The 15,290-nt window shown below is 41.0% G+C and overlaps 1 protein-coding gene across 1 annotated transcript in view; it reads left to right on the forward strand.

Moving 5' to 3' along the window:
• AGBL3 (AGBL carboxypeptidase 3) overlaps nt 1-15,290 on the forward strand; it is a 180,883-nt gene that overhangs the window by 93,171 nt on the left and 72,422 nt on the right. Inside the window, exons 7-9 of the mRNA XM_089680809.1 lie at nt 3,526-3,652; nt 7,422-7,522; nt 11,390-11,499. Coding sequence (XP_089536935.1) covers nt 3,526-3,652; nt 7,422-7,522; nt 11,390-11,499 — 338 coding nt within the window. The remainder of the gene's footprint in view (nt 1-3,525; nt 3,653-7,421; nt 7,523-11,389; nt 11,500-15,290) is intronic.

Genomic DNA, 15,290 nt, shown 5'->3' on the forward strand with positions numbered 1-15,290 from the left:
AAAAACGCACTTTAAACCCACAGCTGGAAACTCTTACTTACATGCAGAAACCAACCACCATCCACAGTGGATCAAAAATGTTCCATATGGCGAATTATGGAGGCTAACACCTTAAAACAGGACTATATAGAACAGAGTCTGACTCTTAGAACAAATTTAAAGAAAAGGGCTACAATGACAATCATATTGAAACAGCCTTCAATAAATACCTACTCTTGTGTGACCATCACCCAACAGACTCTGACAACTTGGCGACCTGCTCTAGTCTTAAGAGCCCCACTGTCACCAATAACCAAGTGGAGGTGCGTTTTTGTACTAGATTTAACAATAAATCCTGGGAGATCAAACATATTTTGTCCAAAAGTTGGAATATTCTTAAGAATGATCCTACTCTTAGAGATGTTTTCCCAGACAAGCCCACATTGATTTTCAGGAAACCCAAAGATCTCAGAAGCATGATAGCCCCTAGCAGGCTACACAAAACTACCCACCCATTCAGATCCACCCCGAGTCCTTGGTCAGGTCTGTTTGACCAAAAGGGTAACTACATACGTGATGTCCCCAATTGTGGCACCTGTGTGATCTCGTGGTACCGCAAGTGGGATATCATGTGCACTGATGGCAAATAATACCCTATTAAACAGTTCATCAACTGTGGCACGTTCTGCGTCATATATGGACTACGTTGCCCATGCGGCCTACTTTATGTAGGCCGTTCTTCCTGTCCCCTGAGAATTCGTATCAGTGAACACAAAAGCAGCATTAAAATTGGCAAAGACAAATACTCCGTCCCCCCTCACTTCAAAGTAATCATTGTGGAATGAGAGTCTTTGCTGTCAAGGCAATCCCGAAAGATCTGGACAATGGGAGGAGACACAAAAAGTTATGTAGAAGAGAGAGCTATTGGATTTTTACATTGGGCACTCTATCCCCCAAAGGCCTGAATGATGATCTTGAAATACATACTCTAGTATAATCATTATATGTCTGCAGATGCGGATATCTGCCTTTTATACTTTTATTCTTGTATTGTTTTGGTATTATTTTTCCCATCTCACATTAACACCACTTCATGTTGAGTTCATTCCACTCAATTTTACAAGTATACACATATACTTTCTGGTTATAAAAATGTTAAAATGTTATATATTTTATATCCTTCTACTTATGGTACATTTCTTCTTATCGTATGTTTATAATCGATATACATCTTTACTCATGATCTATATAGACACATGTAAGCGGGGGGCTGTTTTGGAATGTGTCACCATAGTGCCCTATTCTAATTATGTATATCCATTTGTATTCCAGTTGTATTCCATTTTTATTCAAATCTAGATTTTCTAATACATATAATATCATTGTCACTATTACTATTATTTTTACTATTTTATTATTACCATTACCACAAAAATATATTTCCCATTAGTATAATGGGTAGTGAAGTGCCCCTGTCCCTTCATGTAAATTATAAAACATGTTGTGTACCCCTGGAAGTTGCTGTCATTTTTATTATCATCCATTTTTTATTGTCTTTATTGCTTTTATTGTCGTTTTATTGCTGTATATTGTTGGTCATAATTCTTTTGAGATTGATTGCCATGTCACTTTTATCCAAGTATTGCATTATTTACTGCATAGCCCTGCACGAATACTGCTGTTCCTATTGCCGTTATATAGACATTTCATCCTTTACACCACTGTGGCTATTGTATATTCCCCACTGGAGCGCACCGTTCTCATAAGTCTCAGTGGCTTATCTCCTATGTTCTTCCACCCCACCTTTTCACCCCCACTCCCTTGTCGGGTGGATGTCAAGTATGCAACCCCCTTCGTTGGAGGCACTGCGTGTTGTGACCATAGTCTTCGGCTGGAGCACATCCCGCAGCCGTTCTTCCAGCCCGGCGTGAGTGTGCGCTCCAGCAGGGGATTAGAGAAATGGCTGAGGTGCGCAGTCGGCGGGCCGGCGTTCCCACTGTGCATGCACTTTCACAGCCACGCACCCATTGGTGTGCGTTCCATTCACATTCACCAGCAGAAGCCATATTTAGCAATGGATGTACTTGATCTCTCTCTGCTGCTGGCCTGAAAATTCTAACCAAGACCAATCTGTGAATTTAAAGACAAAGACATGCTGAATGATCATTTTGACAGCCCAAACTAAGCAAGTACATTCTGGGAGGAATGTTAATGTGAATATTCACTTTCCATTAAGAGATACATCTCTTAAAAAAAAAGAAAAGTCATTTCAGGAGCTTTTTAATCAATATCAATTTTTATTATTATTATTTATTATTTATTTTTAATTAATTTTATTTTTAATCACGCCTGCTTATTTATTACTAATACTATCTTGTCTTTGCTGCATGTAACAATACCAATGTGGCATACTGTGTATATATTATATTCGCTCTATTTGCTGTTTTACAGTTATGCGATTGTTAATTATCCTAATGATTTTAATGTTTGTTTTCACATCCAATTATATTTACTTCAATTATTTACTTCCATTGTTGGCATGTTTTGATGACACCTATGCCCCTCCCCCTGGCCAGAGACTTCCCAGCCCAGGTGGGAGGGTCTCATTTCAGTCCCAGAGTACATATGGTAGAGAGTACTCATTGTTTAGTTAGCTCTGATGAAAAAGGGACCCCCTTCGAAACGCGTCAACCTTACTTTGAGAGTCTGCCCTTGTGAGCTGATTCACACTGGTTGTACACTCCTAAAGTTCCGTTGAGGACCTATATGCTTGTTTTACTTCGTTGTTTGCGAGTATAATTCTCAATTGAATAAAATCACAGTTTACTAAGGTAATGCGCAAGGTCCATCTGTATACAAATGCAGTCTGCCTAGTATCTCCCACTCCTGCAGACTGACACCCACCCATAACGGCATTTTTTTTTTGCTAAACTCCTAAAAGCCCAGCAGACTGCTTGCATCAGTGTTGACAGCTCTTGAGAGGCTTACTGAGGTAGGGTGCTTTGCTGTTTTCAGAAAGCTATGTACAGCACCCTGACAGCCCCTCCCACCAGCCTTTGTCTTCCTGCACTGCAGAGAGAACCACAGAGACCCAGTGATGACATTACTGGGTGTAAAATAAGGTAGGTAGTACAAATGGAAAAAGTTCATTAAAAAATGTAGTCAACGTGTTAATAATGGAAGAAGGGAGGTGAATGAGTACCCCGATCAGTAACTAAACCTATGTGTGTCTACCCAAAGTTGAAATATCAGCTTTAGTTGCAGTCTACCTATTTGCTTACCAGCTAACTCCCTCATTAAAAACAAAAAATAGCAGTGTTTATGGGTCTATGTCAGTTTGTATCCTGTACTAAAGTATGTGATGTATTTTTCCATGCTCTATTTTTTGCTGTTCACTATGGGCTCACTTGGGAGACTTTATTAATTGTCCTCGAATGCTTTTTGCCACTACTAGGCAAAACCTCTTTCTCGTTTCTAGTTTCCTTCCTCTACTGTGCTCTGTCCTGTAACCTGGCATTGCACAGGTTCTTACAATACCCCGTTCAGTTCTCTTTTTCAGGCTGTAAGTTTAAAGTGCAGAGGAACAAGGAGGGGACAGGACGGGTGGTGATGTGGAAGATGGGCATCCAGAACAGTTATACCCTAGAGGCCACTTTCTGTGGATCAACACTGGGTAAGAAAACTTGTCTGTTATAAAGCAAATACAACCTTTCAAGCAAACCAATCAAGAAAGAGCAGTTGCAGGAATGTTAATCATTCTTACAGTGGAAATACACTGTATCTGAGCATCACAAACCAAAAGCACAATTTTATTTATTTTTAATATTCAAAGCGAACTCCCCCATCCATCCATGTCTCCATGCTTTATTTATCTTCCCCAGCATTTCAGGCCATGGCCCTCTTGAGTAAGAGCAGATGATTCATGTAGCATTTACTTCATGGAAACCAGGTGCCCTTTGTTCAGGCATGCAGGCAGGAGGGTGTGCTTAGCTGAGAACCCCCCCTTCTTGAAAACTCCTGGGATGTATGACATAATTTGCCTACGCATGGAAACCGGAAAGTAACTAAAAAATATAAACAAAAAAACAAACCTGTTTAACCACTTCCCGTTCGGCTGCTGTATATAAACGGCCGAACGGTGGCAGTGCAGGGGCGGGTTGCCATTCATAAACGGAATCCGCCATTTTGGATTGTGCGCGCTTCCTGGGAGCGTGCGGCACCGCGATCCAGTGTCCGCTGTGCCTGGAGGACACAGCGGAACACCGATCGCTGTACAGGACCGCTGTGTGAGGTCCCGATCATATGATCACTGATTGGCCAATCAGTGATCACATGAATAGTAGTAAGCAAGATGTCACTTCTGACATCATTGCTTACTACATGTGAAATCTGTGAATGATCACAGAGATCACATGGACCAAAGGCTATTCACAACAGCCTTGTACCATGTGACAAGTTGTGACCAATCACAATTCTCACAGTATTTCTCAATGGCTGCAATAATGCAGCCAGAGAGAAAGTGAAATGATTGCTTTTACAGCCTTTATGGGTGTAAAAGCAATCAGTGTAAAAAAAAAAAATCTTCATCACCCCCCACAAGTAGTACAGTGTCAATATGGTGACACTGTACTGCTAGGGTGACAGTATGTTAAAAAAAAATTTTTGAAAAATTATAATTTTTGGTTATAAACGAATTTGGGTTATTTTTTTTTTTTACTAAAAAGATAACTGAATACATTTTGGCCAAGATTTATGAAGAAAAATCATTTATTTGCACAATTTTATAAGAAAAACACTTTTTTTCCAAAATGTTTGGACTTTTTCATTTATATAGCAAAAACATTAAAATCCCAGTGGTGAATAAATACCACCAAAATTAAGTTATATCTGTCTCAAATAAATGCTAAAAAATTCAAATGGGTACAGTGTTGCAAGACCGTGCAATTGTCATTCAAAGTGCGACAGCACTGAAAGCTGAAAATTGGCCTGGACAGGAAGGGGGTAAAAGTGTCCGGACATGAAGGTGTTAAAATAAGTACATATGGTATACTTTCCTATCTATTTACTAGTAGCAGCATAAGGATTCAAAATAGTCAATGTTGACTGAGAGAGTGAAGTTCTACTTTAACATATTGCAACAGTCTTGCCGGTCAGGGATAGCTTTTGTGCCATCATCTGTATTTCCTCCATGTGTAGCTAAATCCACATTTTTGTACATAGTTGCTAAGGAGTTTGTCCTCAAGGTTCTGCAGTTCCTCGAGCATCCCATATACTCCCTAGACCCCATCCAGTTCTAAACCCTTTAATAAAATCCCAAAAACCAAACTCAAGGACTCTTTAATGACTCCTGTGTGCAAAGTGTGGAAGAAAATGTGTATTGCCTGGCCGTGCAGAGCTTAGGGGGACCCAAAACTCAGTGACTTGTGCGGGGGTAGTGCTACATATAGTAAGGGTCTGATGCTTGCTTGTTTTGTCTAGGAGTATATAACAAAGAGGGATATTTAGCTATTTCCTCACTCATCCAGCAGCCAGCACTCTGCTATACTCCTACTACAGCCTCCTAATGTGGGCAAGCCCTCGGTGTCCTTGAGTACAACGCATGATGATGTTGGCGAGCAGGCAGCCACATCACCAATGAAAAGGAGTGGCTTCATGGGACCAGTTGTCCATCAGGAAGAAAGCCTGCAGGAGTGGGGAATAATTTAATGAATTCTGTCTATTACATGCCTCCTAGACTAAACAAGAATTAGACCCTTACTATATGGAAAAAAGGTGGGGGGGGGGTCTACCAACAGGAGGCTTCTCAACTTTAGAAAACTTTGTTCACTGTAGTGTCACTGCATAGGAATGTTCAGCTCAAATCAAGATGCTGGACATGCCATAGTTTATAAGGCAGGCTGCACATAACCTTATGCTGTTGCAGAATGAACATTATAAGTTGGTGAACCAATAGGACAAGGTGCTTTGAGGATGCAAAGAGAAAATTAAAGGCTTAGAAGGTGGTGGAGTAATAATACGAGGTGATGTCGAAGCAGGAGAGAAAACTAAAGGCTTCTAAGTTGGTGGACCGATAGGACAAGGTGGTATCATAATGCAGAGAGAAAACCAAAAGCTTTACATTGGTGAACTAATAGGACAAGTTACTGTCAGGATGCAGAGAGAAAATGAAAGACTTATAAGTTATTGGACCAATAGGAAGAGGTGCTGTGAGGATACACGTGTGAAAACTAAATGTTTAAAAGTGTGAGGACGAATAGGATGAGGTCCTGCTATGATGCAGGAGAGAAAAGTAAAGGCTTAAAAGTTGGTGAATCAATAGGAAAAGGTGCTGTCAGAATTCAAAGAGAAAACAAAAGGCCTAAGTGGGGTACACACTATGAGAAAATCAGACAACTATCATCAGATTTTCCACAAAGGTGCGTACCATGATGTAACCGACAATGGTATGACTTTGTATGAAAATTTGCAAAAGACAAAGGCAAACATCCTATCTTGTGTACTATTTCTATGTTCGTTGCCACCTTCTTCTGGGTCATTTTTTGCTTCTGATCATGTGCATTTTTTTCTAATCAATTTTTTTCCCTACGATTACTATAAACATTGAGCAAAAATTGGATGTTGTGTTCACATATGATAAAAATGTTCCATTTTGCACCTTTTTTTTGTTTTCTTTCCATCTGAACAGTCGGAATTGGCTATCGAAAGCACTATACTAACGAACAGATAATCGTCAGGTTGTTCCTCGTACGGAAATTTTCTTCTGATTTTCTTATAGTGTATACCTAGCTCTATATGTTGATGGGTCAATAGGACAAGGTGCTACCTAGATGCAGGAGTAAAAACTAAAAGCTTTCAATTAGTGGTGCAATAGGACGAGCAGCTGTCAGGATGCAGGAGAGAGAACTAAACGCTTAAAAGATGGTGGTCCTATAGAATGAGGTGCTGTCAGGATGCAGGAGAGAGAACTAAGGGCATATAAGTTGGTGGTCCTATAGAATGAGGTGTTGTCAGGATGCAGGAGAGAGAACTAAAGGCATATAAGTTGGTGGTCCTATAGAATGAGGTGTTGTCAGGATGCAGGAGAGAGAACTAAAGGCATATAAGTTGGTGGTCCTATAGAATGAGGTGCTGTCAGGATGCAGGAGAGAGAACTAAGGGCATATAAGTTGGTGGTCCTATAGAATGAGGTGTTGTCAGGATGCAGGAGAGAAAACTGAAGGCTTGTAAATTAATGGATCAATAGGAAGGCTCAGGGTATAGGGGTGGGCAGACACTCTGAAAGTATTCTGCAGGTTTGTCTCAATATTTGCCTTTATACCACCAATTTAGCCAGTTTAGAGAAATAAGAGTTTTTTTTTTCTTTAGCAAAGCTGTGCTGCCTATTTCACTAGAAATGTGAGTTTCATATCCTCATACATTAACTTTCTTCCTCACATTTTCAGGTAACAGACGTGGAACTCATTTCAGTACAAAGGACCTGGAGTCTTTGGGCCAGCACTTCTGCGATGCTTTATTAGATTACTGCGACCCAGACCGTGCCAAGGTAAGTCCTTCGTCACTTGGCTACCCGAAGGATGTGGAAGCGGGTCAGTAGTGCCTGGTGCAGAGAATACGTTGATATATTGGTTTCCCGAGTCAGATTAATTTACTGACACGGCCTGACATTAAAATGAATCACAGTGTTTCCCTCTGTCTGCACTCAGAGGTTTCTTGAGCGGTTCTGGTGTCTGGAGGTTAGTGGCTCCACTTTCCCAAGGAAATCATGCTGTGATTACCAGTAAGTGAGCCAGCCCAGGGGGACGTGCAGGTGTTACAGGTTCAACAGACCTACATCACATTTAATCATATATGAAATTATAGTGCATGGCGCCATCTGACTTCTGTTCATACGTTGTACGTACAGCTTATTCCTGCTTTATATTCTGCTGTACAGTGCAAAGTGACAAAGCATGGCTTAAAGCGAGTTCCACTCACCCTGTCAAAAAATAAAAGTCTGCAGCTACAAAAACTGTAGCTGCTGACTTTTAAAAAACAGCCACTTACCTGTCCCTCAGTCCCGTGGTGTGTCCCCCGCAGCCCGTTTCACTGGCTGTCCTGTATTCCAGGAGGCCAGCATCTTCAGTGTGGGCACCCGGCTGTAATAGCTTGCAGGTTCACAGCCGGGTACCCACTGCGCATGCGCGAGTAGCGCTGCGCTTTATGAATGGTCCTGTTGTCTTCTGGGACCTGTCACGTGTCCCAAAAGACTACAGGGAGGGAGGGAGGACACCTTCCGTTTCCGATTGCCTAGGTGATCGGACCGGAAGTGGGAGCGGGTACCTGCCAAATTTGTGTACCCGCTCCTGCCCCCAAAGGTGCCAATCCTTAATGGAGAGCAGGGTAGCAGTCCCCTTTTGGGTGGAGCTCCGCTTTAAAGTAAACCTGTAAATATGTCATTTCAAAGCAGCTCTCAGGGAAGTAAGGGCCACAGATTGTCCCAAATCTTCTCATGTGCAGGAATGTACCAGAACTTTTTAAAGTGCATGTAAACCCTAACATTTACCTTCTCTTATTTGAATGCTTTTGGTCTGCTATTATCTCATTGAAAGTGTTTTATAATCTGGTAATTTCAAAAAAATACCTGTTGATCCTGCCAGAAATCTTTTGAGCTTCCTATGCTCTCTGTATGCGCTGATTGCTTTTAGTAGCATTATTCTCTAAGAACTACAGAACCATATCCCTCTATGGACACTAAGAGAGGGACAGCAGTCCGTAGTCCTGTCTTGGTTCTGTTGTCCTGATACAGCATAGTAAGTGAGTGTTGTCACCCTAGGACAGGAAGTGTGTTACTGATAGGATCACCAGGTGGGAGAAAAGAAGAAGGAAAAAAAAAAAGGAGCCACCACATCTAAGTACTGATAAGCTGCAATATATTAGAGGTTTCCTGTAACTACTGCAAGAGTTTGATACCAAGTCAAATATAGGTAAAATGTTTAAAATGTGCATTGAAATAATAGCAACATACATTTAGGGATGTACAGTATCTGTGTGTCAAGAGTTGCAATAACTTATATATTTTTATATCTGCACGGAGTAAACTTTAACTGAAAGGGTCTTTAAAGAAACTACATTTATACTATATTAAATGATTCTGGTGATTTCTTTTCTGCTCATTATAGCAAATAAGGACAGCCCCAAGTAAGCAGCAAGTTGGTCCACTTGGAGCTTGCAGGTGCGCTCTGCACCTTCTCCACAAACTTGTGGCAACACTGGTACAGTCACAAAGCACCACATTAATTGCAAGTGAGGGTATATACTTTGCTCCTGGAAGCTGAATAGAGTGGGGGGGGGGGGGGGGGACACAGGAAAGGACAGTAAATTATTCTGGGGAACCAGGCATTAAAGAAAACCTATTGTTCTGTGATACATCGGCAAAGCATAAGTTTGCTTTAAAGCACAAATCCAGACAAAATACTAAATGCTCATTTAACATGCAAACACATGAGCTGTCTTATCTGGCAAAGGTTTTGTAACACATCTTCGTTTACAGTCGTTTCCAGGCTTTTGAGTTTACAGACTTTTTTTGAATGCAGAAAACTTGTGTTCAGCAGTCGATTTTATCAGCATTTCAAACGCAAAATGCTTGTAAACGCGGCAAATCGCGTTTATAAGCGTTTGCGTCTGAATTTTTTTTTTAACTCTTCTAGTTCCTGATGCTGTCCAGAGCCTGTTTTCATCATGAAAAATGCATGCAAAGCGTCTTCAAGGTACTCAGATGGACAAAACACTGAAAACAGGATGTTACTACCAAGCTTTTCACACATTGTAATGACCAATTCACACCTCACACCTCTCCCACCCTTGGAAACAAAAGATATGTTAATGACCATTCACACCTCAAATTCCTCATGTAGACCCCCTGCCAGGTAGCCTTAATGACTCACTCCACCAGACACCTTTCCCACCCTTGGAAACAAAAGAAATGTTAATGAGCAACTCACACTTAAGATAATTTCAACACATACTGCTGTCTCTGCTTCTACTCTCTGAAATAGTTAATAATTTAGCACTTTTCAGTGCATTCTGGGCATTTGGGAGATTCTCCTGTGCTTATCCTTAAAAAACGCTGCTAAACGCACATAAACATGTTATGCAAAGGCGGCTAAACAGATGTTTTTTAACCTTCGTTTTCCAGCAGTTTCCATCATTCAGAAGTGTCCCGTGTACATGGGGCCTAAGAGTTCTGATTTTTCTTTCCAAATAACAGACATGTCATATTTACCTGCTCTGTGCAATGGTTTTGCACAGAGCAGCCCTGATGCTCCTCTTCTCATGCTCCCCATTGGCACCACCACCAAGCTTCTCCCCCCTACTGAGTGCCCCCAGAGCAAGCTGCTTGCTCTGGGGGCATTCATGCGTGTTTGCTCCCGAGCCGCCTCTGTGTGCCTCTGAGACACACAGAACATGGCTTGGCCCCACTCCTTGCTCCCTCCTCACTGGCTGTGACTGACAGCAGTTGGAGCCTCCCACTACTGTGTCTCAGGAGGCAAAGACCCAGGAGAGCTTCTGCTCTTGTGCACATCATTGGATCGCAGTATAGGTGGATCGCAGTATAAGTGGAGCTGCCCACTGAAGGTTTTTTTTTACCTTCATGCATATATTGCATAAAAAACCTTTAAGCTTTAGAATCACTTTAAGAACCCAACACCAATCTTTGGACAATGAAGACATGGCAACACAATGATGTGATGCCTGTGCTCACTCCTGTTGTAAACATTGCTCTTTGCAACATTGGATGCCTGCCATGACTCCCAACACTTACAGGATGTCCTCATTGTTCAGGGTTGAATGTTGCTAGCCAGCATTAAACCAAGTATATTGAGGACAGCATCAGCCCCTTTGTTTTAAACCCCTGCTGGGGGACAATTTTTTATCCTGCCTAGAGTTAAGCTTTAAGGGATTATAGTTGAACCAAATAATTTCCCCTTTTATGAAACAGACTATTTTTATTTTTTAAAAGCATTAATGGATATTTTGGAAAACATTAACATATGGGGGTAATGCAAGGAATGTATTCATGTCCAACAATAGCTAAAGGAATGCGATCCACAACTGTAAGTATGTGGTAGACATTGGTTTTCACAAGGGCATGCTTACTTTAATTACATTGAAAAACTCAGCTGAGGAAGGGTTCACGAGAACCTGATAGACTCTCTTTAATAAGTCAAAAAGTAATGTGCAAAGTACAATAGTTAAATTTTAGCAATCATCCAAAATTCCTCTCACCACCTAAATTGAAATCCGATTGGTTGTTATGGGTTGATGCATTTTGTCCAACACCAATGATCTGCGTTTCTTATTAGAAATCATTAAGAGTGTAAATGAAAAAGCCAATTTATGATGTTGCCAATAATGATTGACCTGTTTATAGTTCACCGTGTGCCTGAAAGAACTGGAAGATGAGGTGAAACTGAAAGCCAATCACCAGCTAAGCTTAGACTCGGAAGCCTTTCTAGATATCATTTCCGATCTGGACTCCAGGTGAGTGCTCCCTTCTCAGTAACCACTGCTGCTAAATATTAAGAAATTTGCTGCCACAAAAGGTTGTGGATTAGAAAGACAGGAGCTACACCAAAATAATTTATGTGAATGGGCAGGTGGGGCCATCTTTGTTTTCTCTTTTTCGGATGCCAGTGCTTAGATTTGGCTACCTATGGTAACGGTCAGATGTGGGGGGAACAAAAAAAAAAAATTATATATATATATATATTATATGTTATATGTATATAAATAACATTTCAATATCATCTCATTTTGATTCTATTTATAAATCTGTCATTCTGAAGTTTGGTAGTTTGCCATTCTGAAGTTTGGTAGTTGGGGCTAAAACTTAAAACAAACTATATTCAGATTTTCTTGTGTGCGCTGCTTTCAGTGATGATTTTTTAGGGACTCCTAGGGTCTTTTATAATAGTCAATACAATGAGAAATTTACAACAAACATGTTGAAGTTAGAAACCATTAAAAAGTAATGAGGGTTAAAAGGCACCTACAGTGGATGGAGATCTAGAGACATAGGTAAGGGTCAGCAGGTAGAACTTACAGTGGAGGAAAAAAATTATTTGATCCCCTGCAGATTTTGTAAGTTTGCCCTGAGGGTCTAAAATGAGGGTCTAAAATTTTTATCATAGGTGTATTTTAATTGATAGAAACAGAATATCAATCAAAAATCCAGAAAAAACACGTGATACAAATGTTCTAAATTGAGTTGCAGTTCAGTGAGTAAAAAAAGTATTTGATCCCCTACTAACCAACAATAATTCTGGCTCCCACAGACTGGATATGTGCTCATGTGGTATACAGATGAGTCCTGTCAATTTAAGAAGTTGCTCTTAATGACAACTTGTTATGTGTATAAAAGACACTTGTCCACAGAACCTCTTTCTTCCATTCAAACCTTACGACCATGGGAATGGCCAAAGAGCTGTCAGAGGACGTAAGTGGCAAGATTGTAGACCTGCACAAGGCTGGAATGGGCTACAAGACTATCAGTAAGAAGCTTGGTGAAAAGGAGACAACTGTTGGAGCGATTATTCGCAAATGGAAGAAATACAAAATAACCATCAATCGCCCTCAGTCAGGTCAGTCTTGCTCCTTGCAAGATTTTGCCTCATTTAGTAAAGATGATCATGAGAAAAGTGAGTGATCAGCCCAGAACTACACAGAAGGAGCTTGTGAATGATCTGGGACCACAGTCACCAAACAAAACATTGGTAGCACAATACACCTACATGGATTGAAATTCTGCAGTGCCCGCAAGGTCCCCCTCCTCAAGAAGGCACATGTACAGGCCCACCTGAAGTTTGCCAATGAACATCTAAATGATACAAAGAAGTATTGCGAGAAAGTGCTGTGGCTAGGCCAAAATTGAGCTCTTTGGATTATCTCAACTTGCAGTGTTTGGAGGAAGAAAAATGCTGACTGTGAGCCTAGGAAACACCATCCCTACAGTCAAGCATGGAGGTGGAAACATTATGTTTTGGGGCTGTTTCTCTGTTAAAGGTACAGGCTGACTTTGCTGCATTGAAGGACCATGTATTGTAAAATCTTGGATGAGAACCTTCTCCCCTCAGACACAACACTGAAGATGGGTTGTGGATGGATCTTCCTGCATGACAATGACCCAAAACACACCACCAAGGCAACAAAGAAGTGGCTCAAGAAGAAGCACATTAAGGTACTGGAGTGGCCTAGCTAGTCTCCAGACTTTAATCCTATAGAAAATGTATGGAGGGAGCTGTAACTTCGAGTTGCCAAGCAACAGCCAAGAAGCCTTAAGGATTTAGAGAAGATCTGTAAAGAAGAGTGGACCAAAATCCCTCCTGAGATGTGTGCAAACCTGGTATCCAGCTACAAGAAACGTCTTACCTGTGGGCTTGCCAACAAAGGTTTCTCCACCAAGTAGTAAGTCATGTTTTGCTTGAGGATCAAATACCTATTTTACTCATTGAACTGCAACTCAATGTAGAACAATTTTATTCTGGATTTTTTGGTTGATATTTTGTCTCTATCATTTAAAATACACCTATGATAAAAAATATAGACCCTTCATTTCTTTGTAAGTGGGCAAATTTACAAAATCTGCAGGGGAATAATTATTTTCCCCATTGTATTTAAAGTGGAACTTTACTCTTAACAATTGATAAAAAAATAATGTTCTTTAGCAAGGAACATACATTCCACATTAAAAATTATGCTATCAAAGTTGGTGTGAGCTGCAAATTGCCTCCAGCATTGTTCCTGTTTCTTCTTGCTAGAGGCTGCCATTTTGTTGAAGCCCAGAGCCCTAAACAGCAGTTAAAGCAGAACTAAACCCTCCTATCCTATCCTTTTCTGCTAAGGAAGCTGCCAGCTTGCCATGTTGGAACAATGAAGGGACCATCCCCAAAGTTGGGAGCATAACATTTTCCAAAATGTCTTGGTATGCTGAAGCCTTAAGAGTTCCCTTCACTGGAACTAAGGGGCCAAGCCCAACCCCTGAAAAATAACCCAACACCATAACCCCCCCTCCCCCAAACTTTACACTTGGTACAATGTAGTTAGGCAAGTATCGTTCTCCTGGCAACTGGATTGCCAGACAGAGAAGCGTGCTTGGTCACTCCAGAGAACACATCTCCACTGCTCTAGAGTTCAGTGGTGGCGTGCTTTACACCACTGCATCCAACGCTTTGCATTGTACTTGGTGATGTAAGGATTGGATGTAGCTGCTCGGCCATGGAAACTTATTCCATGAAGCTCTCTATGCACTGTTGTTGTGCTAATCTGAAGGCCACACGAAGTTTGGAGGACTTTAGCTATTGACTCTGCAGACAGTTGGCGACTTCTGTGCACTGTGCGCTTCAGCATGCGCTGACCCCACTCTGTCATTTTACATGACCTACCACTTTGTGGCTGAGTTGCTGTTGTTCCCAGTTGCTTCCACTTTGTTATAATACCACTAACAGTTGACCATAGAATATTTAGTAGCAAGGAAATTTCACAGATGGACTTATTACATAGGTGGCAACCTATCACGCTACCACACTTGAATTCACTGAGCTCCTGAGAGCAAACCATTCTTTCATAAATGTTTGTAGAAGCAGTCTGCATGCCTAGATGCTTGATTTTATACACATGTGGCCATGGAGGTGATTGGAACACCTGAATCCAATGATTTGGAGGAGTGGCCCAATACTTTGAGCAATATGGTGTACGATCAGTTATAACACCAGTCATTTGGTGGTTTGACAGTTTGGTTGAGAACACAAGCAAATGTGACAGCAATCCTGGCATGCTGGAAATGTGAGGCTTTATTCACACTAGTGTGCAGAGACATCAGTTTTGCACGCATTCTGCAATGACAAAATGAAAACAATAGTTCTCTATGTGCCCTGTTCACACCACAACACTAGTATCATGTGCAGATTTTTTCTGCGCAGGAATCTGCAACATGTATAAAACTCATTGAAATGTGCATGAAAACTGGTGTAAACAGATGTCTCTGCAAGTACATTCTGCGCATCAGTTTTCAGTCACGTATGGTGTTAACAAGCCCTAACTGTTTTTTGAAACTTAAATTGATAGTTTAGTTCAACTTTAATCTTTAGACTGTCAGCAGACCGGCCTCTACAAATACGGCACAGTGCTTAATAATGGAGAGCAACTGAACATGTGCAGAGCAGGGTGAGACAATGTATAACTAGTATAGGCACTTTTTTTAAAGTTTTACATAGCTATACCTGCAAAAGGGGCCAGCTTGAAGTGATCTAGCAGGACTTAAAGTGTTACTGAAC

Source organism: Staurois parvus, unplaced genomic scaffold, assembly GCF_062004578.1.
Source record: "Staurois parvus isolate SC_StPar_1 unplaced genomic scaffold, SC_StPar_1.0 ptg000249l, whole genome shotgun sequence".
NCBI lineage: Eukaryota > Metazoa > Chordata > Amphibia > Anura > Ranidae > Staurois > Staurois parvus.